This window comes from Abramis brama, assembly GCF_963993115.1.
Source record: "Abramis brama genome assembly, chromosome: 8".
Lineage (NCBI taxonomy): Eukaryota > Metazoa > Chordata > Actinopteri > Cypriniformes > Leuciscidae > Abramis > Abramis brama.
The window spans coordinates 3,664,594-3,689,554 of NC_139970.1; the positions used below are offsets into that span (position 1 = coordinate 3,664,594).

General features: G+C 39.3%; 1 protein-coding gene and 1 long non-coding RNA gene across 3 annotated transcripts in view; one reads left to right on the forward strand and one right to left on the reverse strand.

Annotated features, from left to right (window-relative positions):
• Positions 1 to 2,389: 2,389 nt before the first annotated feature.
• LOC311088070 (uncharacterized protein) overlaps positions 2,390 to 24,961 on the reverse strand; it is a 135,640-nt gene continuing 113,068 nt past the window's right edge. The window contains exons 1-3 of one of the 2 annotated variants that reach the window (XM_084121721.1): positions 15,619 to 17,549; positions 14,864 to 14,996; positions 2,390 to 5,040 (exon numbers count right to left, since the gene is read on the reverse strand). In XM_084121721.1, coding sequence (XP_083977847.1) covers positions 4,100 to 5,040; positions 14,864 to 14,954 — 1,032 coding nt within the window. In that variant the 5' untranslated portion in view covers positions 14,955 to 14,996; positions 15,619 to 17,549 and the 3' untranslated portion in view covers positions 2,390 to 4,099. Of the gene's footprint in view, positions 5,041 to 14,863; positions 14,997 to 15,618; positions 17,550 to 24,961 lie in introns of those variants that run through there. The other variant, XM_084121725.1, reaches the window with a different exon arrangement.
• LOC311088080 lies at positions 19,349 to 23,177 on the forward strand. Its single transcript, XR_014607426.1, has 4 exons — positions 19,349 to 19,843; positions 20,829 to 20,903; positions 21,004 to 21,158; positions 22,829 to 23,177. It is a non-coding gene; the product is annotated as an uncharacterized lncRNA (long non-coding RNA).

Sequence of the window (24,961 nt, forward strand, 5' to 3'; positions counted from 1 at the left end):
TGACACACAGAAAGACTCGCGCTAATATCGTGCGTGCGCACAAAACAGCATGCCAGAATGCAGTTCTCTTTCGAGCTTGAACAAACAATAACACACACAATTATGCCAAAATGTCTTTTTGTCGTGTATCTTCATAACATAAGAGTAGTCTTATGATAAACGTGAAGAGTTGTGACTCGTGAGAGAATGAGGCGCGTGTGAGATCCGCGTCTCTGACAGCAGCGGCTGGTCTTAAAGGGACAGTACACAGTAGCCACTAATTATATCTGTTGCTAAAGTTAATCAAAGAACAAAGGGAACAGAGAAAAACACTCACTGCTCTTGAAAAGAACTTTTTTCTTTAAGCAGATTACCACTAATCTGTGTGTGCATTTATTTTCTTTGAGAACCAAGCAAGTTGACTCATGAAACCATTTGTTTATTATATCGCATATCGCAATCGCAATATTGACCTCAATTATCGCAATATGACATTTTCCCCAAATCGTGCAGCCCTAATTACAACATTATTATCTTTGTCTGTGACAGATGTCCATCCTGTTAAGCATTTACAATGATTTCATAAAGTCAGCAATAAATATATAATAATAAAATATTAGTTCATGGTACAGTTTATACTTCATTTTGTCTTTTATTTAGACAAAAATTAGACTTTTATCAGCCCCGACAAACAGTTGCAAAACTTTTTTTAAACAGAAACGGTGGTGCGTTAAACACCCTGTTCTGATGAGAGTTGCAACTACGGCAGCTGAGAAGGCCATTCTCTATGTTCTTTTTGAAGAATTTTCGGAGCCTGATGAAATCGGTATAAATGCGTGCTTAATACTGCAAAATACGCTCGATGTTACAGTCACTGCCCTTGCCGTCCAGAATAAAAGAGAACATCCCAATCGAGTGAAGGGATTTGTGGAAACTGTGGTTCCTAATTATTGTATAATTATCTCTTTGCTCTCTGGATGCAGTTTGCAATGGGCAAATACTACTTGGAAGTAGTCCCCGTCATGCAATTAGCGGTGAGGCAGGATCAGTGGTGAGGCACTTGCAGCTCTAACAAACTTCCAGATGTCACCAGATGAGCCCCAACAGTGGCCATATTCAAGTCCAGATTGAAGACATTATCAATGCATTCTCTCACAAACAATTAAGCAAATGATGTGGTGTAATGTTCTTTTATCATTCAGTTTTTGTAATTTTATGTATAATCATTCAATTACATAGTGAGAGTCAGAATTATAAAAAATTGAAGAAAAGTTTTACTGAAGATAGTTTGCAGTTTCATCAGCAGAAGTCAGCTTCAAGACTCACACAGGAGTTCGTAGGCCGCCCCGCTTACAGTTACAAAAATCACAGCAGTTATACCATTTCCAAGGTCTAAGCTACGTCATTGCTTACAGGTTGAATGATTCTTATTGGCTAAGAAATAGATAAACATAGTAATATTCCACACATATACAGATAGACTGAAGCATATCTCCATCGATTATGCAGCTGACACTCAGACCCTGAAGTCAGGCACGTCGTGACCTTCCAGGTTGGGGATTTGGGTTGCTGGGTGCCAGCATGTCTCGAACAACAACTCAGTCAATCTCCAATAATGCCAGTGGTTCCTTAAAGGTGAACTAAGTAACTTTTTTACCTTAACTGAACAGCTTCGGAGTCATTGGAATGGTTATATTACTTATTTCGGGTTGAATGGTGGTCGTTTCGCACCCCCCTGGTGCCCGTGAGCGGAGAATCCGCACTTGCAACTTTGAGCCGGCGGGCCGCCGGCCACCGCGTCAGGAAGTATCGCGTGATATCAGGTCTCGCGATGTAAACAATTGCTTTACGGCCAAAAGAAATCTGCTAAAATGCTGTCATTATTGCGCTCCCTCACGCTGTTCGAACCCGAATGAAGAAGACGTTTTAAAGAATGTCCCATCCGCTTTGATGTCGTTGATCTACTAGCCTCTGGCGTCAGAGAATCGCCAACGAGTTTTTACAACAGTGTTGTCAAATATCTATTCCGAAGCTGTAGGGGGAGCTCTAGAGAGAAACCTGCGAGCAAAAAGCAAGAATACAGCGAAGAAATCACGAAACTACTGAGCCCTGCTTTAAAGGGATAGTTCACCCAAAAATGAAAATTCTGTCATCATTTACTCACCTTCAAGTTGTTCCAAACCTGTATGAGTTTCTTTGTTCTGCTGAACACAAAGGAAGATATTTGGAAGAATGTTTGTAATCAACAGATCTCGGTCCCCATTGACTTCCATAGTAGGAAAAAAATATACTATGGAAGTCAATGGGGACCGAGATCTGTTTGGTTACAAACATTCTTCCAAATATCTTCCTTTGTGTTCAGCAGATCAAAGAAACTCATACAGGTTTGGAACAACTTGAGGGTGAGTAAACAATGATAGAATTTTCATTTTTGGGTGAACTATCCCTTTAACCTGTAACCAAGGAGACTAACACACACACACCGACACACATCTTTTCCAAGGTTGGATTTGGCCAGACTCTAACTACAAAAACAGGAGTCTCGTCTCAAAACATCAAGATAATGCGTTCTTTCTCAAGGAGAGCTACATTTTAGTCTAAGTAAGGCTTTAACAAAGAAATGGTCCCTTAAACTATTGGCTTCGATGACCCCTATTTGTTTGAGCACGTTGAAAACAAACACAAACACAAAACCAGTCCCTATTTAATTTCTGGAAGCTGGGCTAAATAGGCAAGCACTGTTACTACATTCAAATATCAAATACTGACATTAAAAAGAATACATGAAAAGAACATTTCAGTAATCACACTGGTAACTTCTATAACAAAGTAAAATCTCCAGAGAAGTCATTCAATTCATTTGATATTTAGAAGGAAAAATATTGATTAATACCTTGATTATAATCCCTCATTACATATACATTGAAGCAGCAGTGGATTCCAATCCACCCCCTTCAATACAAATACTGAAGCAGCACATTTTGTGAAACAAAATTGTCACTGCCAAAATATTTGCCACAGCTGTACTGCACACAACTCATCAGGTACTGGTGGAATACAACAGACAATGAAGAGGATATTTAACTGGAAGTAACACAGTTGTGATCTTGCAGAGAGTAAGAGCAAAGACGAGGACACATGAAGGATCATCCAGATAAACAATACACTGAAAGTCTCAAATTGGTCCTGAAGAGTCTTTCTTATGTCTTACTCATACAGTTTTACAGGGTAATCCAATGGAGAGACCAGAGGCTGACTGTGTGTCTGTGCTGGGTGAGTGTCCATGATGAAGGGATAAAGGGGAATAGGTAAGCTTGATTAGAACTTTACTAAGTGTGAGTGACATATAGCTGGGAGCATCAGGAGTGTAACCTTGACAAGTAGTGTTCTTGGACCCACGATGGGATACAGTAAAGTTGAATCACAAGAAGAACAATGCCCAACTGGGCCTGGAAGAGGGTTCAGCCATTTGGTGTCGTGAAGGTATTCTAGGTTGCGATGGTCCGTGATCACTAGGACCTCCAGCCAGTTGTGCCACACTTCTGGTGCCAGCTTGATAGCAAGGAGCTCAAAGTCACCAATGTTGTAGTTCTGCTAAGCTTTATGAAGTAGGCGCATGGATGGTGCGTGGACAGATTCCTCTGCTGCTGAGACAACACTGCTCCAATGCCTGAGGTGGCGACATCCACCACAAAGGGGAGGTAGGGGTTGGCATGAATGATGATAGGTATGTTGGTGGATTGCAGTGCCTTCCTGTTACATTGTTCGTACTAGATGGAGAGGTAGCCGCATCCCTTCCCCAAGATTTGAGCAAACATTGTGTTTATCCTTTTGCTCTCTGGACGCATTTTGCAATCGGCAAATTCTTTCTCAAAGCAGTCACCATCATGCAATTAGCAGTGAGTCAGGATCAGTGGTGAGGCACTTGCAGCTCTAACAAACTTCCAGATGTCACCAGATGAGCCCCAACAGTGGCCATATTCAAGTCCAGATTGAAGACATTATCAATGCATTCTCTCACAAACAATTAAGCAAAGAATGTGTTCTTATTTCATTCAGTTTTTGTAATTTTATGTATAATCATTGTTACATTGTGGCATTTCACAGCAAGACAGCATATTCAACACGTGAACTGCTCTTCTGTGCAAGTACTTGTGTGAGCCTTAAGATTTCCTTTTTGTGAAAAACTCTTGCCACACAGTTTACAGATGAAACGTTTCTCTCCAGTGTGAAGTCTCATGTGAGTGTTGAGGCTACTTTTACAACTGAAACTCTTTCCACAGTGATTACATATAAAACTGTTCTCTCCTGAGTGAATCCTCATGTGGCAATTAAGGGTTACTTTACGTGTGAAACTCTTTCCACACTGATCACATGTGAACGCTTTTTTTCCAATTAACTGTTTCTTTCCACTGTGAATGATAATGTGATACCTAAGATTTAAAACAGTTGTGAAGCACTTTCCACATTGATCACATATGAAAGGCTTTTCTCCAGTGTGAATTCTCATGTGGGAATTAAGGGTGTTTTTATGTGCAAAACTCTGTCCACAATGAGAGCAAGTATAAGGCTTTTCTCCGGTGTGAATTCTCAAGTGGGCTTTAAGGTTGTATTTTTGAGTGAAACTCTTTCCACACTGTTGGCAGGTAAAACGGCTGTCTCCAGTGTGAATTCTCATGTGGGCTTTAAGGTTTTGTTTCTGAATGAAACTCTTTCCACACTGTTGACAGGTAAAACGGCTGTCTCCAGTGTGAATTCTCATGTGGACATTAAGGTTTTGTTTTTGATTGAAACTCTTTCCACACTGTTGGCATGTGAAAGGCTTCTCTCCAGTGTGAACTCTCATGTGGGATTTAAGGTTTCGTTTTTGACTGAAATTTTTTCCACATTGACGGCAAGTGAAATAACTGTTAGGTTTGGTCTTTTGAGCTCTTTTTCGTGAGCGAGTCTTTTCCATCATTGTGGATTTCTTTCCATTCATGAAATCATGATGTTTCTTATACTGATCTTTCTCTTCCATTCCATTCGGTTCTTGACTCTCCTCTTTCAGCGGCATCAAGTCTAAAGCGGAAACAGACAAATACAAGTTAACTCGAGTTTAATGGCACAAAACAGCAAACATAAAAACCAACTCTCCCAAACAGGTGAAATGGGACTCTTTTGTCTTTTTGCGCATACACTGCAGCTGGTGGTTAATGATAGTTTTAATGCGTTTGTGCATCGGGTTATCATTACAGCTGGGCGGCTTGTCAGGCACTTTAACCACAGCACCCCTACATACACTGGAGGCACTGGAGGCAAAACAAGAAATGAAACTTTCAAAACACCAGCTCATTCAATTATGCAAAACAAAATGAAACTTAGCATGTGATGTGTTTGGAAGGCTTCTTGAACAACAGTTCTGTCTGACCGAACGGTAACAAAGCTGCAAAAAGCCAGAACCCTCGAGATCCGAGTACTGAATACTGGCAGAAAATGGCAGAGATTGCGACAATGTTGTAAACCTTAAAATGTGCAGCCACCATCATGTCAATAGAAAAGGACATGTCAATTTTCAACATTTACCCAATCACATTTAACCTCCTAAACATACACCTGATCAGAGCCGATCATGAGAGCCAAAGACAGCCCTTAAAGATCACCTATTATGCCCCTTTTTACAAGATGTAAAATAAGTCTCTGATGTCCCCAGAGTGTATGTGAATATATTTTTTTACAGCATGTTAAATTTTCCACTTTTGGAGGGTGAGCAAAAACACAACGTTTTTGTGTGTGTCCCTTTAAATACAAATGAACTGCTGCTGCCGGCACAGAGGGCGGAGTTCAAGAAGAGGGCGGAGCTTCAGGAGCTTGTGCTCTGGTGTCAGGACAATCTCATCTCACAGAATTAACATGTCAGAACAGAAACTGTCAGTAGCGGTGTTCAGTTCGAATCAGAGTCGGACAATGTTGTCCATAGAGCCAGACCCCGTCCGAATGATGGCCAAAAATTTACTGATGAGTTTTATGAAGTTTATTGTACTTCACACAAAAGATGAAGCATTTGTTTTAGTCCAGAAAATCACCATTAGAGCTGAATAAATCACAGTACAAGAAGTGTGCATTACACAGCGAATTACACAAAAACACTCATTATGTTACAACTAACAGTAAACAAAAGTATACAGACCTTTTCAGTGGGTGCTTAATAAACTGGTCAACTTTATATTCGTAAAACAACTCTGATGAACTGCAATAAAGTGCGTGCTGTCCCTTTCATTACTGCCGTGATCTGTATCGCTCCAGAGACTGTAAGCTGGATCACGAACACAACAGTTGGATCAACTGGATCAATTCACGCAAACATAAACGCATTTAGGTCACTAGATTGGGGGTGCATTCCCTTCAAAAACAAAAGTAATCCACTGCGTCTTCAAAAGCTCTGATGTAAGGAGTACATGAAGACAGCAATGTTCATCCTTACATCAACTACAAAACACCTAAATCGCTTACGAGACATTCTTATAGAGCTGCTCCGGCGTCGAAACAATGGCGGACTGTGTACAGCTCACTCAGGCCGGGTCTATGGTAATACGGCAGTGTCACGGCGCTGATCCACTTGTCCGACACGACTGTCGCGTGGTGTCGCGACGCCTCCCCACATTGGTACGTTGATGGGCGTTTACTGCTATGGGCGTGGTTTTGACCGAGCGGGAAATGTAGCGTATTAAAACAGAGGACCTGCGAGAGACTTCCCTCCGTCTCCTTATGCTCTACTTCTATTGGATAGCCGCGTCGCGTTCAACGGAATTCATTTGCATAAAGATGGGCATCGGCCAGCTTTTTGACGCGCAGCATTTTTTCAAATGAAGCGCCGCCTTCCCGGAATGCTTTGCGGGCGCGTCAAAGTCGCTTGACGTCACCCATAGGAATATAGTGGAGCACGGCGCGACAGAAGTGTCGCACGGACAAGTGGATCAGCGGCGTCAGTCAACAATCATGGGCAGGGCTTGTGCAAAAGTACATCACATTGCCCAGAATCTGAGAACGGCTTGTTCTAAGGCACTGGAAGACGCAGATATTTCCCTGCGGTTTGGCCTCTCATTTACACAAAAACCCAGTTTTTATCACAGAAAACGATTATTTCTAAAAAATATTTCCGGCCAAAGTGGAGATTTCTGATAACGGCGGTTATGTGTTGCCGTGTCAACTAGGAGAAACTGGGTATTAGGTTCTCAAACGTCACATTATGCGCCAGAAAATGCTTAACATCATGTGAGGGCCCTAGGAATCGCTTGTGTTATTCGTTGTTGTCGATTCTGAGGATTCTGATTGGCTTGCATGGCTTTATCCTTCTCCCTACACTGCCGCCCATAGGTTTGGCATAGTTATGATGGCGCTCGACGGCGTATTTATGCGGGTTGATGTAAATTATAACTTTTTTGAAAACGATGTTGTGTGCACGATGTTATTATTGAAAACGGAGGGGGGGAAATATTAGTTTCTCTAAATACCCGGCTATGCGTAAATGTGGCCTGAGACACTACTTATAATTTATGGGGATTAAAAAAAAGCACTGGGTGGATTTTTATCATTATAGGGTGGCAATTGGATAGACCTAAAACCAATCAGAGCGATCGTCATCGTGTAAAGCATCCCAATTCGCCTAAGTTACACTACACTACGAGTAAGTATGTGCTCTTTTTGTGAAGAAAAGGTATTTACTTTTGAATGTGTAGCAAAAAAGTAGGCAAGCTTTGGGACATACTACTTCGTCATCTTTATCGGACGGATCTGTCGCGTGCATCCTGTCACTTGAACTGCCCTGTCAATCATCTTGTCACAGTTAAAATCCTCTATTAAATCTAATTTAATTTCCTACCGTTTCTGAGAGAAATGTAGTAGCACGTTCATCTGCCAGTGGGTCTTTCATGGAGACAGGGTTCATACACATTTTAACCAATACTTTTCCATGACTTTTCCATGACTTTTCCATGACTTTTCGGCACATTTCCATGACTATGTATTCCTGAAAATGTCAGTCGACATTAGAGCTGACACAGAAGTGGCATCAAAACTGGCATTAGCCTACTATATTTACACTTCATTTACAATTGCATAAATAATGCTATTCAATATTTAAATGATATGATTTATAATCTTAACGTTTTAATTAAAATATACTTTAAATATGAAACTAAAACCACCAGTAGGTGGCGGCAAGTCACTGTCTTAATAAGCGAGTTGTTGGAGTAATTTCAACCGATTCGTTCAAACGGCTGATTCATTCAGAAAAACAAGTGATTGTTCATTGAATCGCTAAATGATTCGTTCAAAACGCGGATTTCATTAAATAAATAAAAAAATCATCGATGTTTGTTGGACTACGGCTTCATTATGAAATTCTCGTCGGCGATATAAAGTGAAAATTGACAATATTGTGTCCAAAAAGTAACTCACAATGTTAACTTTATTGTTAATTTAACTGCTGTATAAAATAAATAGCACATTTGCAATTGTGCACAGGAAAACGGCACTCTTGCTCATGTGATATTCTAATATGACAACATAATATGATATAAATATAAGACAAAAACTCATTTGGGGACATCTATAAACTGACACATCACGCAGTGAAAGCAAGCATGAGACAAACGCGATGTCAGCTCGCACTCGCAGTGCCTCGTACATAGTTAAAACAATGATTACAATATCATCATAGTTCATAGACAATATCGCACACTCCTAAGCACATAAAGAATGAACTTACAACTGAACTGACATTTACTCGTTTTCTTCTCTCCTCTCGCGTGCAGGAGACAGACGCAGGCTGATATGCTGCGTATCGTTTCACATGCGGCCAGAGCTGCAATCTTATTTCCGCTACATTCTCGACCCACCGGTGCTTGCAAAACTTTAGCATGCTCGTGCCACTTTCCTGGCATTTCAGTTAAATTTCTGTCAGCACCGACTTCACCTCAGGCAACAAGTGAGTGAATCGGAAGTGAACTGTACGTTATGCCGCCCGAATATAAGGACATTAAGACAACGCGAAATATTTTTTTTATTAAAGAGTTTTTGTATTAATCACATATTATGCTGTGTTAAAAAAAAATTCCATGACTTTTCCAAAACTTTCTGGGTCTTTTTATTTTTTCAAAACCTTTCCAGGCCTGGAATTTGCATTTTTCAAATTCCATAACTTTTCCAGGTTTTTTCAAAACGTACGAACCCTGGAGACTGTCCTCATGTGTTTGCAATTTGAATATAATAATGCATTTAAAAGGTGATGCGCTTCACCAACGGACGTTGCTCAAATGCCTCTGGGCGCAATTGGATAGACCTAAAAACAATCAGAGCGATCGTCATCGTGTAAAGCCCGCCCCAACATTTCTGATTGGTGCCGCGATTTCGACGAAAGAATGAGCTCTTTGCCAGACTACTTGCAGAGCAAATCTAAATTTGACGGAAGTTGTCTGGGTTTTCCCAGGCTAGTGGCTGTGTACACACACTGCCAACACACATTTATGTTCAAACACCGTGTAAAAGTGAATTTTGCATAATAGGTGCCCTTTAAATGACCCCATGGGGGTAGTTGTTTTTATTATTAGCCTTTTATTATTTTTATTGCTTTAAATTTAATCTATCACAATCAATCAAAATATGCTTTAGTGATAATGGATTCTGGCACGAGGGGATAAAGGAGAATCTTCACCCGTTAATAGAAACATACGAGTTAGTCTGGAGTGCCTTATTTGACCGCTTGTGTAGGTAATATAATCCCAACGATTTTCAAAATGGACACATCGTTTTACACCGACCACAGGATTCATTTTGTAAAGTTTTTGTTGTACACTGACATTCAGCTTGTCATTTCTTGTGGATATAAGTTTTTATAATAGGTTTGAGGTCAGAAGGTGGAATTGGGCATTTTTTGAGCTCTGAAGATGAAGTGCGTCAATGCCTTGAACTTGATGCGAGCAGCGAGTGGTAGCCAGTGCAGAGAGATGAACAGAGGAGTGACGTGGAACAGAATGAGTTGCAGGTGATGATCCGTGCAGCTACTGTGGGATCATCTGGTTGAAATGAGAGGAAGAGCTGTGTGTCATCAGCATAGCAGTGGTAGGAGAAACCATGTGCCTGTATGATGTGTCCCAGGGATGTGGTGTATATGGAGAAGAGGAGGGTACCAAAAACTGAACCCTGAGGAACCCCTGTGGTCAGTTGATGTTCTCTGGATACCTCGCCTCTCCATGCGACCCTGTAGGACCTACCTGTGAGATAGGACTCGAACCAGTGGAGGGAAGTTCCTGTGATGCCCAGTGATCTGATGATTCACAGTGTCGAAGGCAGCAGACAGATCCAGGAGAATGAGAACTGAGGATTTGGAGGCAGCTTTTCGATCCGTAGGGCTTCTGTGACCGACAGTAATGCAGTCTCAGTTGAATGCCCTTTCTTGAAGCCGGATTGGTTGGCGTCCAGCTGGTTGTTCAGAGACAAGAAGGATGTTACTTGGTTGAAAACAGCTCTTTCAAGTGTTTTTGCAATGAATGGTAGGAGAGAGACAGGTCTGTAATTCTCTACAAATTATGTGTTTAGTGTTGGTTTTTTAAGCAGTGGAGTTACCCGAGCCTGCTTGAATGCAGAAGGGAAAGTGCCAGTATGTAGGGATGAGTTGATGATGTGTGTGAGAGCTGGTAGAAGTGTGGGAGAGATGGCTTCTACAAGGTGTGAGGGGATGGGGTCTAGAGGGCAGGTGGTAGGATGACTGGAGAGGAGAAGTTTAGATACTTCTTCATCAGTTAGCGGAGAGAAGGAGGAGAGAGGGTTATTGGCTGTGGAAGGGGTCAGACTGGGTTCCTGTGTGTGTGGAGCTGAGAACTGACTGCTGATAGTTGTTGTTTTGTTGGTGAAGTTAGCAAAATCATCAGCAGTTAAAGAGGAGGCGGGAGGTGGACAGAGGAGAGAGTTGATTGTCTTGAAGAGTAATCGTGTTGTAGGAGCTGTTGATCTTGTTGTGGAAGTATGAGGATTTTGCAGCATGAACATCAACAGAAAAGGAAGAGAGGAGAGATTTATACATACTCAGGTCAGATGTGTCATTTGATTTGCGCCATTTCCTCTCCGCTGCCCTGAGTTCAGTCTGGTGTTCACGAAGAACCTCAGATAACCAGGGGTTAGAGGGAGTAGCGCGTGCTGGCCTGGAGGAGAGAGGGCAGATATTGTCTAGAGAAGAGGTTAGAGTGGAGCATAAGGTATCCGTTGCGGTATTCACATCCAGAGATGAGAATTGTGAGTGTGAGGGAAGAGAAGATGACACGGCAGAGGAAAGATGGGCGCAGGTTTCATCTGAAAGTGACTGGTGTGGGGGGGTTGGTGGTGCACGGGTAAGAAGTTATAGATTGAAAGTAATGAGGAAATGATCTGAAACATGGAGAGGTCTCACCAAAATGTTGTCTGTGATGCAGTTGCGTGTGTAAACCAGGTCCAGTTGGTTGCCTGATTTGTGAGTACCTGTGGTGATGAGCCGTTTGAGATCGAAAGAGGCGAGGAGAGAGATGAAGTCTGTTGCATACGGCTTTTCGAGATGAATGTTGAAATAACCAAAGACTACAAGTGGGGTGCCGTCCTCAGGGAAAGAGGACAGCAGCACATCCAGCTCCTCTACAAAGTTACCCAGCTGACCTGGGGGACGATAAATGACTACAATATGGATCTTACTGGGAGTTGTAAGTGTAATAGCATGATATTCAAACAAGTTGTTGTTGCATAGAGAAGAGAGCGCTGAGTATTTCCAATTGTTAGAAATGAGAAGGCCTGTACCCCCACCCCTCCCAGACTGGCGAGGGGAGTGAGAGAAAGAGAAATTGCTAGAGAGAGCAGCGGGGGTTGCTGAGTCTTCTGGACGAATCCAGGTCTCAGTCAAGCCCAAGATACTAAGAGTAGAATGAGATGCAAAGGCTGGAATAAAGTCAGCTTTATTGACTGCTGACTGACAATTCCATAGACCCACGGAAAGAGAGAGAGGTGTGTGTGAGGATGAGAAAATGGGGCGCAGATTATCAGTATTGCGCTGCCTCCTGCGAGTGATGAAAGAGCGTTGTCGAGAGACAACAGGAATATATTGAAAGCACATGTTGAGTAAAGGTAAATAAGATAAAAGTGGGAAAGGAAAGGGAGAAGAAGATACTTAAGTGCCTTCCTGGTGTCCTTGCTCGGTGGAGTCGCACAGGTAGAGTCGATGGTCTTTACCCGAGTCGGTCTTCACACGAGGAGGCTGAACACGAGAGCTGAACGCTTACGCTGACGCTTCCGCAACAGCGCGCAAACTACATAGATATAGTGCTTTCACCGCTGAGTGAGGACAGCCGGCCCAGCAATTAGCACAGCAAAAGCAAATAATCCGAAAATGGGAGGAATCGAAACTGCTGTTGGACTTAAGTGTAATAAAATTCAAACTGCAATTCTTTTCAGACACGGCTGTTATTTAAAGTAGGAACGCGTATAAATAAAATACAGATTTATGTGAAGGTAAAAATTAAAAATAAGTAGAGAATCGAAAATAGCCTTACCTTGACTCAAATAGTAAACTGAAACAACAGGAGAACTGGATATTAAGAAAAACCACCTGCACACTCTCGCCGTTTCCACAGACTGACCGCTTGTCCTGGCCTTGTCCTGAATCCTGAATCCTAATTCTGTTTTAAATCTGATTGAAGATTTAAAACAGAATCAGATCAGACAGGCTTATCCACCTGTTGCGCTATTGGGGGGTTTAATCCAATCCAATTCCTTTTAACCTCTCAACGATCCTTGCTTCTTTTTGATTTAGCAAACAAAGAGTGGGTGTAAATACCACTCACTTTTATGTTTTTTTTTTTTTTTTTGCACAACCTGCAAAAATCACTCGATGCTATTGCTGCTTCTGCAAACCGCTGATCAATGCTACAAACCAACACGTTTGTTGACATGTTTCCTGCCTGGAGTTTTCGCTGCAAAGCACGACACCCGGATCGTTGGTCTGATTGGTTGAAGGACTATCCAATTGCATACAGGGTCATTTGAACTATGCCCGTTGATCACGCCTCTTGTGCAGTAGAAAATACTGAGCAGACTCCCCAGACTAATGTTCAGTCTTAAAAGATTGAGCTTGGTCTGGTGATAGCCAGACTAGAAACTGCCTAAAGAATGAGACATTTTTTTTTAGAGGCATTTGGACTGTGGTCTTTGTGTCATTTGCTAACTGCAACAATCTTCTCAATGCAGAAAGGTTTGGCTTGAAGGTCATGGTGCAAAGGACCCTAGATTGATTTTACTCCGAACCATCCTTTTAAGTGTATTATTGTAATAATGGCCACCTTTCATAAAATGTTAACATTATCATTAATATTACTGTTTTTGGTTTCAATCTTTGGTTTAGTGAAAGGTACTTGATGGGGCTGTGGTTAGGGTTAAGTATCGTTTTTTTTTTTTTTTTATACTGGTGCCAAATCGATACTGATACTTTTAAAACAGTACCAGTGCCTGAACCGATACTTTAAAAAAAAGAGCCTCAAAATGATGGTGAATGACATTAAAGAACGGCTTTTTTTATAGAATTTTTTTTAATATTCCTAAAATTGTATATATCAAAATTTTAGAGTAAATCTATAAATATAAGTAGTGTAAATACAAAACACAACAAATGTACATAACAAATTCACAATAAAACCTAAGCCACCTAACCCAACTACAATAATTTAACACTAAATAACACTACAGTACTAATAACAGTAAAGTAGTCTGTATTCTTGGTATGCTACAAACCAGCTTTAAATTTCAGCCATTCTTTTCACTGACTTTCTGCATGTCCTGCACAAGGTGAGCGTTATTCTAGAACGAATCACCTTAAATGCCGTGGATCAACTGAAGGCTGGATTTTCAAAAGAACGTAAGGTTCTTGGCTCTATTTTTGCAGTAAACTTGCACAACGTTCTTGAATGATTAATTTATTAGATGTTCACCGGTCTGTTATTGTACGGACATCGACTTTACATTTTCACACTAAACATGACGTGGAACAAAACGAACAGTGATTGGTTGCGCTACATGTCAGTCAGTCCTTGGCTGATATTTTTATTCTTAAAAACATGCTTAAAAACACTGTTGTGATATAATATGATAGCGCTGAGAGCATCTGTTTCTGGCTCAGTGCCAGCCAACACGTGAACACAGATTTGAATTTAGCAGTTGATGATCACACGATCTGAACATTAAGCACACCAGTGTGAACGATCAAAGGGTTAACTAGCAATCACATGCGGTGATGATGTTTCTTACGTCCGTTTCGGAGAACCAGAGGACAAATATTTCAACCGACAGCTGAGGCATTTAAGATGACCCAGACAGCAACATAGTGTTGGCCCAGATCCGGCCCACATCCGGGCTGTGTGGATTCCAGGTGTACCAGATGTGGGCCGGATCTGATTGCTGTCTGGGGAGGCACCGAAATCTGCGTTTTGATTTGGTCCGGTTACATTCTGGTTAGGTACCGGTTCCATATCGGTGCCCGGTTTCGGTACCCAACCCTAGCTGTGGTGATAGTTAAAGGGATATTTCATCCAAAATGAATGTTCTCTCATCATTTACTCACTCATACCATCCCAGATGTATATGATTTCCTTTCTTCGGATCAACACAGATTTATAATCCATGTAAATAATCATCTAGCCCATATAATTCAAGTGTACAGGTCCTCTACAGTTCATGCCTGTGGTCATGTGATCTCAACAAACATGTCTATCCACATGAGAAGATCCGCTTCATGTCAAATAAAACTGCTTTAATTAGGACACTCATATGACATTCATCAAAAATATCATTAATTTCTGTCAGATCATTTTAATAAGGACCGAGTGAAACTAACCTGTTTGTTCCTCAGTATCTTCATGTTTCACGCTGAACACTTCTTCAATCTTTATGTCTTCACTCTCCTGTTTAATCAACGCCATCTTCATAATAGTGTCACGTGGATCTCAGATGTTTCTCCAGGAGTTTTCCTGTGTGTTTGGACAATTTATCATGTTTAAGATGAGAATAATCAACAGAAAGAAAAATAAATCCACAGTAAATCTCTGAGATTGAGTGCGTCTCAATCAGCTCTAGTTCAGCGCACTGGTGAGGGAGTCAGTCAGAGTGAGAGTTAATGGACTTAAACTGACTAGACAAAAATCACTCAAAACAAGCAATATAATAATATAAATTATACAGACACTTCATATTTAATTATTTGTAGATTTAACAGATTACGTTATCATAAAAAATATTTGCGATTTGTTCAAGTTGTCATTATTATTATTCATATAAGTGTTTTCCATCATATAAGTGTTTATTTTTACACTTTTGAGCGGCAGGATTCGTCAGCGCGCGGTATTCGAGCGCTTTGAATCAGTGAGTCATTTGGCAAAGCATTAGATTCAATTGACTCCGTTTCTCCATCACCACTTTCCAAAACCAGAATTCGTGTTTACAATAAACTGATACACGATATAGTGCGCGAAATGAGACGCACCTTTTCTGTTACTCACATTCGAATACGATTTACTCACACAAAAACGCAATATTGTTACATTAAGCATATTACAAAGATATGTATCAATTTAAATGCTTAAAACCACAAACCTTTCTTCAGTCTAATGATCATAACAGTTGCCGGTGTTACGGATCAACTGGGGATCATGTTAACTGGGGACGCGCGCGTGCACGCAGATAGTTTTACCTGGATTTCCAGCAGATGTTGAACGGTGACAGATTCGTCACAGCGAATCTTTCACTGAGCAGATTTAAAAGCTTTCCACGTTATTGGTAAATGTTTGTATCATATTAGGACATTGTTGTTTACTCTGTCGCTGCTCCGCTTAAGGTTTCAGACGCATTTAAGGGAAGTTTTAATGTGTTTTAATTATACGACACAGACCACGCCCACATTATTTTGTTACTCGTTTCAATGAAATTGAATATCTGATGACAACTTTAAGTAGATTAAATAAATTATGCTATTGACATTGTGTCTTTGCAGTGCATGTGTATTCGCAGATTATTGTTATGATGCCAATTTGTGGCTTCATTTAAATTGAGCAGCAGTACTGCTGTGGTCAAAGGGATGTCAAGCATTTATTTATTATTTATTTTAATGTTACTGAGGAATGAGTTAAAGCATAAAGCATACAGTAGGCTAGACTCCATAAATGTTCCTAAAGAGTGTTGAAAATTGAGAAGCCATAGTTTATGTATCCAGTGAATTACCCACAGCATTTATTCAGGGGAATGTTCAACAAACATATTCATTAGCTAACAGGTATGAAAGTAACAATAAAAAAAGTAAGAAAAAAAAATAGGCAAATGTGCATGCATGCAGGACAGCTGTATTTGCCAACAGTGGAAGATCTGACCACACAGTCCCACCTTCCACATTCTGAACATTCAATCTAAAGAAGGGAGAACAAACTATAGACTAAGTTACATGTTAATGAAGAACAGTTACTTGTTTTGTAATGTAGCCTATATGTAATAAGTTTTTCTTACCCATTGGCCAGTTTGGCCTTCATACCCATGCTGCTCTCCATCTAATGTAATCATGTTATATTGGTAAATAAATGTCACAGTTGTATTATCTTTTTAAGAACAATTTAACACACCATCATCCTTCATTGTGAAATGTTCACGTCTCCTCTTTATATAATCACGCTCCTTTCTTGAGCAGCGGTCGGGATATTGGTTATCCTGCAAAGTTTTGGATTTGTCTAACTTTAATTGCATCCATTTGCTGTGGCAGTATATGGCCTAACAACAATGACACTTCATTTATAGACCTTTTAATCTGTTCCTAACGGTTAGCAGACAACAATAATGAAAGCACATGATGTGATGAATAACAAGTAAAGAGAATATGTTAATGAGATTCATGGTACCAGTCAAATGAAGAGAACTGGCATAATCTAAATTTATATTACATAAAAAGATTGTGTCATATTTCTTTTGTTAAAGAGGTCAGCAAAAAGTAAACAAAGCATTTCCTATTGTTTTAGAGAGGGGCATGCTATGCATGTGAGGTGACAAATGATTAAGAGGTTAGTGACAGTAGGCCTATGATAATATTAGCCATAGAGAATATCCGTATATATTTGTAATAATTCATTATCACTATATCATATATTTTGCTTATTTCAGTAATACAAATTGTGGTTGCCTCTCAGTGTTTTTCACAGGACTTTAATCACTAAAGACAAAGTGTTCTCTACATGTCCAATACAAGACATTAGATACACAACATTCAAGTTCATGCTCCTACTGAGCATAATGCACATTTACACATGTGGCAGACGCTTTTATCCAAAGCGACTTACATTGCGTTTCAAAGTACACATTTACATTTACCAGTTCTTGCTTTCCCTGGGAATCGAACCCATGCACTTGGCGTTGTAAGCACCAATGCTCTACTGTTTGAGCTACAGAAAAGCTTGACACAATGTACAATTCAATATTACTATATATTTATATATATACTATATACGTTTTTATTTTTTATTTATTTATTTTATATTTTATAAATCTGTTGAAAATGTTACAAGTTCATGAGATAATTAACTTAATGACCCTACGTGCACGGGCGTAATTTCCTATGGGGACAGGGGGGACATGTCCCCCCCACTTTTCAAAATCCCGTTTGTGTCCCCCCCACTTTCCAATGATGATTTTTTTTTTTTTTTTTTTTCGCACACCGTCATCGCCACGGAGGAGCTGGACAAAGAAAGCCTGTGCCTATGTGAGCTGTCGCTTCCAGGAACGTCGCGTCCACACTCTAAAAATAGCTCAATGAAAGTTCTAATGAGCAGGGAGCGCGACAGCGCGCCAGAATCGAATTACTGCAGGTGCATCTACGCGGGTTCACGCAGGGGCGTAATTCGTGAAAAGCATTCCCGCTGGTTGAGTGCGGTAAAGTTCGTTTTAGGTTTGATATTAGCAGGACATTTGTTCTACAGGGTCGGTAGTCTAACAAAGATATCAATAGCAAGATTAGTTTCAACATTATGTGACCATTGTATATCGACATGATGAAAATATTCATTCAAAATCATTCGTGCATTAATGCTGCATAATTATACCTGAGAATGCTTTGACGCGTTTCCACAGCGCACGATGCTTAAGGGAACGTCTGCCAATTCCACCAACTGCGGTAAACGTAGCCTATAATTTCTATTATTTAAAATTACTTTTAACATTTAAAAACAGACGTTTTCAAATTCCAAAGCTTGCAGAAGGTTCCTAATGGCAATACTGATTTAGGCTATAGGTAGCCTTGAGTAAATTAACTTGTCTAAGAAAATGATTCATAAAACGTATAAATATCAGTTGAGCCAATGTTTACTTTCGTCACTGACACAGACGGAAATGAAAAGACTATCAGTCAAAGTTCAGCTTTAGGAGGGGAAGAAATAGGCAGAGATGGGACCAAGTCATACATATGCAAGTCTCAAGTAAGTCTCAAGTCTTAACCTTCAAGTCTCAAGTAAGTCCCAAGTATTTTTTTCTTGGGCAAGTCAAGTCAAGTCAAGTCAAGTCACAGGCTATGTCAAGTCAAGTCAAATCAAGTCCTGTAGTAGGTCAAGTCAAGTCCAAGTCAAGTCACCTTATTATTGTAATTTTACCTGCAGAATCTGATCTTAATAAAGTGAAAAGACAAGATATAAGTTACTGTCAATAAATTACAATAATTTGGATTTGCATTGTAAATACTCATGTTCAGTAAAATACATCATGGAATCAAGCAAAATTGTAACTTCATAAAATTATTTATTTTTCACTTCTGCCAACAGTGTTTAAAATGTAACAAAGTTTAATGTTGTACGTAAACTGTGTTTACAATAAGTGTATTGTGATTGTCAAAACATTTTAGTAACTAAACTGAATTGTATTCGGTTTAGTGACAACATGTTACAATGTTTACATGGTACAATTTCTGGTAAGCTACGCTTTTTTATTATTTCAATTCAATTCAATTATTGTGATCTGACTTAATATTGACTCATTTGGATAAATATTAGGTAGGCTACACAAGATAGGCACTTTTTTTTTTTTAAGAAAAAAACAACTCACCTAATGCTGTAAACATACAGCGAGATATAATGCGTTTTTTATTATAATAACAACTTTATTTAATGATAAGTAAAAATATAATAAATATGTAATATAGTACACATATTTAGCAAAATACTTTTTCTAGCCAACTAACGTGCTATAGCCTATATGGTCATCATAGCTTTCCTGAGGTAAATGTTATGTGACATAATTGTTCTCCAGCTGTTTTATTGACCCATTTGTTTGATTAATTGGTCGATATTACACTGTTAGCAATTGATGTAATTTTTACAATAAAATTTACAACAACATATTGTATTCATGTTTTTATTGTAAATACAAATGCATGATGGGAAATTTATGGACAGTCCTGTAATTTTGTTGTAACTACACTGTAGAAGCATTATTTTACAGCCACCGCATAGCATTGTGGGATTGCTGCGATTTGAATTTTGAAATTGCGCGGTACCGCGGCGGCCAACGGCACCAGAATCAAACACTTTTGGAAGAAGCAGCTTTTGGAAGGAACACATCTCAGGTATGAAACGTTAACATGCCATCTATTTTTATAAGTCTATGGATATATTAATACCGGTCATATGAGTGGTGATTGTTTCGTTTGGTATATTTCAGTGACATTAGCTTCTGTGACGTTCGCCCCGACTCGACTCGCTCACTCCCGGTAAAACAACACCATGAACTGACCGCGGTGAAGTGGCGTCTTCTTACTCAACCCATACGGAAAAAAGTTACCACATGCAGCTACAAGGTACGAGATATTCACAATTTTTCGCTTGGTATATTTCAGTAACATTAGCTAGAGTAATGTTAGATATAACGTTAGCTCAACTCGCCCCGCTCACTCCCGGGTAACGACGTTATAAACCTGAACTGACTGCGGTGAAGCGGCGTCTTCTTTAAGTTACTCAATCCATAAAGAAAATAGTAACGTTACCACATGCAGATACACGGCACTATTTTCAATGGAAAAACAAACATGGTGAGTAGAATCGAGTAGAGCTGAGCTTGTAACGTAGCCTAACGTTAATGGAAAACCACCACAATGACGATAGCTCAAATAACGTTAGCCCAGACTGTTAATAATAAGCATTAACGTTAGCCCGATCAGTTAGCTCAGGTTATTATTGCATTGATTACACGTGCTACTGGACAGGCTGTCGTAACATTATTAGGGCTTTGCTGTCTTGTAATCGGGGGTCTTGAAGCCGTGGTTTGCACACTAGCATAAACGAAGTTTGTAACGTTAGATTTTACGGCCACTGAATAAACACAAGCACATTTTAGTTGAAATATGGGCTTTAATTAAACGACAATGCTGGTATCTTTAATTATGTGAGTCAGCTATAACTGTGAGATAAGCTGAATATAGCATCTGGTATGCTCATATGTTATAACATTACTTTGTGCTTGGCAAACCAGGTTGGAAGAGCAGTCATGTAACTGTCTGTATCTAAAATAAACTGCGCGTGCGCAACTAAATCCAACCAGCATCGTCATAAAATATATTTTTTCCCGGAGCCTGGGTTCTGTTGAAAAGCTTTCAATGCTCTCTTTGTCTTCAGAAAAGGCAGCAAATTATCAGTAGTATTAAAATTAAGTTAACCATTTTGTTTGTCTCAAATTACATGTGGCTGCCTGGCAGACTATATGGACTAAAATAATAATAGATTTTTAATTTGGCATTTGTGTAATTGGTAATACATTTGGTAATGTTTACGTTTTTTATTCCCTAGCCTAGCCCTCTGCCACAGCTGCTGATATCCAGAGAGAGAGAGACCTATCCAGCACACCTTGCTTAATTGTGCAAGGTAAATTCTTCCCTTATTTTATAGAGTAGTTCACTTTTAAATGAAAATTACCCCATGATTTACTCACCTTTTATTATCATATTGTGTTAATGCATTTCAGGAGAGACACTAATCGCAACAAGTGTTCATAGAAGGAACAGTTGTGATGGGGCCCAAAACAGTCTTTTGAATGGAGTGGCTGAAACCTTCGCTGCTTACTAACTTATGTGTTCAACATGCAGTATCCTAAAGACGCCTCAGGGACTTTATACAAAGGTATGTTTAAACTGTTTACACACTAATAAAGAAAATGAGGTAACACTTTACAGTATGGGTACATTAATTATCATGAATTCATGTATAAATTCATGCATGAATTACGCATTCATTCATGCATTAATATCTCATGAATCATCAGGAAATAACACAAGTTCAACGTTTTTCATTCATGACTTCATGAGTGAACAACACCTTAATAAAAAAATTAACTAAGATGAGTACATCATCATGAATTATGATTTATTACGCATGATCGTTATGCTTTTCTTTGTTCACATATGCGACCATTAGCACATTGTTCATCAGTGTTTCTAAGGACCAGTCACCACTTTAGTTGAGGGGCCACACACATGAAGTCATTGATAGATGATGCTTAGTTAATGATGACTACTGTATTTGAATGTCAACAGAATCTGTGTGCTCTGAGCTGTGATTGGTCTATTTTGGGGTCTGTCCAACTACCACAAGCGTTTGCTTCGTCCACCTCCTTTTCAAACCATGCACTTGTATAATTTGTCTGCTATGTTGCCTGTTATGTTGATTGTGAGAAAATTAGAATGCAGGTTTGAAATAAACATCATCATCATCATCATCATCACCTGCAGGCTTTGAAGAAGACATGAACTGTTGACATTCAAATACAGTAGTCATCATTAACTAAGCATTATCTATCAATGACTTCATGTGTGTGGCCCCTCAACTAAAGTGGTGACTGGTCCTTAGAAACACTGATGAACAGTGGTATAACTGTGAACAAAGAAAACATCATGATCATGCGTAATAAATCATAATTCATGATGATTTACCCATCTTAGTTAATGTTTTAATTAAGGTGTTGTTCACTCATGAAGTCATGAATGAAAAACGTTGAACTCGTGTTAGTTCCTGATGATTCATGAGATATGAATGCATAATTCATGCATGAATTTATACATGAATTCATGATAATTCTTACTGTAAAGTGAATCCATCATTCTCATATGTAACGTCCCATGAATTATTACCTTATTACCAGTATTGTTAGGTTCTATGATATATTCTATGCAATGATGTCAATAGATAGGTTTCCATCCAATTAAAACATAACTTTTAAACGCATTCGTAAAAATTTGGCAAAAAAACCCTCTAATTGGAGAGCATTTCAATCAACTCTGTTATGCGAATTATAAATGGTCACGCACCTAGGAGTCGTGAACAGCTGTGGGATCAAAACGTAAGGTTGACAGGGCAACTTGAAACACCTGATATAATTGCAAAAAATGCAAATTTGTCAATCCACATAGAAGTTTTTGTTCACATTAGAATATTTTATGTGAATTTTAACCGTTTCCAGTCAGGATTTCTTTTTCAAATGGTTAAAATGTGCATTAAAAAGTTGGATGGAGACCCAGCTATTGCTGTTAAGTGTCTGTTCTATAGTAGAGTTGGTTTTCCCCTGCAGGACATAATTTGTGTAAACAGAAGAGACTGACGGACAACAATTTAACATTACAACTTTCATTAATTCATTAAATTAAATTGTATGGTTAAAGTTGTTAATGTTAAATAAATACATCAAAGTCATTTTATTTTATGAGCAAGTAGGTTACTTATGTTTTTTATACAGTATTTGTCATTATTTAACAGATATGAAAACTTTAACTTTTTTCCTCTCTCTCGGTTTTCAGAGCTTTTTGTGGAATCCACTCCCAGACGGGCAGTAAAGCCGAGAAGAGACACAGGCTCAACGCACCTGTTTGCACCCTCCTAAGAAAACTGGACTTTGAGTTGATGGGATAGTAACATGAACAACTTCCCCTATGCAGTTCAAGTCTGGCTGGACACCTTTGTTCCATATCATCATGTTCCCCCTGATGATTGGCTGCCTGGATGTCTGGAAGTGAGCTTCTTCATTAAAGGGATACTCCACTTTTTTTGGAAATAGGCTCATTTTACAACTCCCCCAGAGTTAAACAGTTGAGTTTTACCGTTTTCGAATCCATTCAGCCGATCTCCGGGTCTTTAGAAGAATGTCAGTAACCAGACAGTTTTTGGTCCCATTGACTTCCATAGTAGGAAAAAATATATACTATGGAAGTCAATGGGACCAAAAACTCTGACATTCTTCTAAAGACCCGGAGTTCGGCTGAATGGATTCGAAAACGGTAAAACTCAACTGTTTAACTCTGGGGGAGTTGTAAAATGAGCCTATTTCCAAAAAAAGTGGAGTATCTCTTTAAAAGTAAAATTTTGTTTTATGTGTGATAAAGTGGATACTTTTGTAATATGTATTTTTGCACAGTTTGTTAATTAAAAAAAAAGAAAATATACCATTGTTGTGTTTTTAATTGGCCAATACGGAAAATGACAGCTTTTTACTTGTAATATTTATACTTGTAATGTTTTACAGTATATTGATTTGTCCTGTGAAATTACAGGAAATTCCTGGCTACTGAGTTGCCGTAAATATAACATTTTGCTGTAATATTTACAGTATTCTATCCTGTGAAATTACAGGAAATTCCTGGCAAATACCAGTAAATTTACATGATTATTGTAATTAATTACAGTAGGGATGTTGTATTAAGTATTACAATAACAGTCCTGTATACTGTTTACAGTAAATTTACGGCAACTATTAGCCAGGAATTTCCTGTAAAATTACAAGAACTGTCTAACAGTGTATGTATGAGGAATATACATTTCGGTAAGTTCAGCTGTACTGTATCTTTCAACATTGTTCATTCGTGTTTATTTAGGCTACTATCTAGAGATGATTGGTTCACGTGCCGCGCTAGGGATCTGCGTCACATTTACAAGCGCCAAAACGGTATTGTTCGAATTTCGTAATAAAAAGGACAGAATCTGAGAGCTGAGATTTTTTTATATTGTAACCTGCTCTTGTGTCGCGATTTTTCTGTGCGTGAGAAAATGAATGAGAGCGTGTGAAAAGTCAGTGTCGCGTGTGTCTCATGGTGAATGCGTGAGAGTTGGCCGCGATGTTAATGGTGCATGTCTTGCAAAGCGCTGTTCGTCTTTTGCCATCTTGTGAATAATTCTCGAAGCCGAAAGCGATGACCCTCATTACCCCTCCGGCTGACATGTTGATGTGATATCTGATCTAAGTGGGCGTGGTGTGCAAGGTACGAGAGGGCGCGACTGATGATAGTGTAGTGCCAGTCATGACAACGCTATTCTCAGCCTGCGCTCCAGCTGGGTAATCAACTTTATTTTTAAAAATAATTTATATATTTTATATTCAAACTGAAAAAATTATGTGATTAACACTCAAGTCATTCAAGTCATCGTGTCTCAAGTCAAGTCAAGTCCCGAGTCTTTAACTTCCAAGTCCGAGTCAAGTCTCAAGTATTTTATGTTTTGTCAAGTCAAGTCACAAGTCATAAAAATAGCGACTCGAGTCCAAGTCACCAAGTCACAAGTCCCCATGTCTGGAAATAGGCCAGGATAAGAATACTGAGAGAATAAGAAATATGAAGATGAGGAGAGAGCAGGTATTGACAAATAATCTAATGACAAGGTTTTAAATAGCCTATTTCTTATAATTTGTTGGCCTTCAAAAGTCCTAAATTACACATATGTAGGTCAAAGAAATCCAAATTTTCTCGGGGGAGCATGCCCCCGAACCCCCCTAACTGTGGGGGGCCTTGAGTCTTGATGCCCAGGGCACAGTAAATTGTTAATCTGGCCCTGGGTAAATATGACATTTATTATGGGTTTAAGTGAGGATTGTTTAAAGTTCACTTAAATTAAGTTGTTGTATTTTTGAAGCCTAATAAATGTTTAAAATTTAGGGGAAAAAA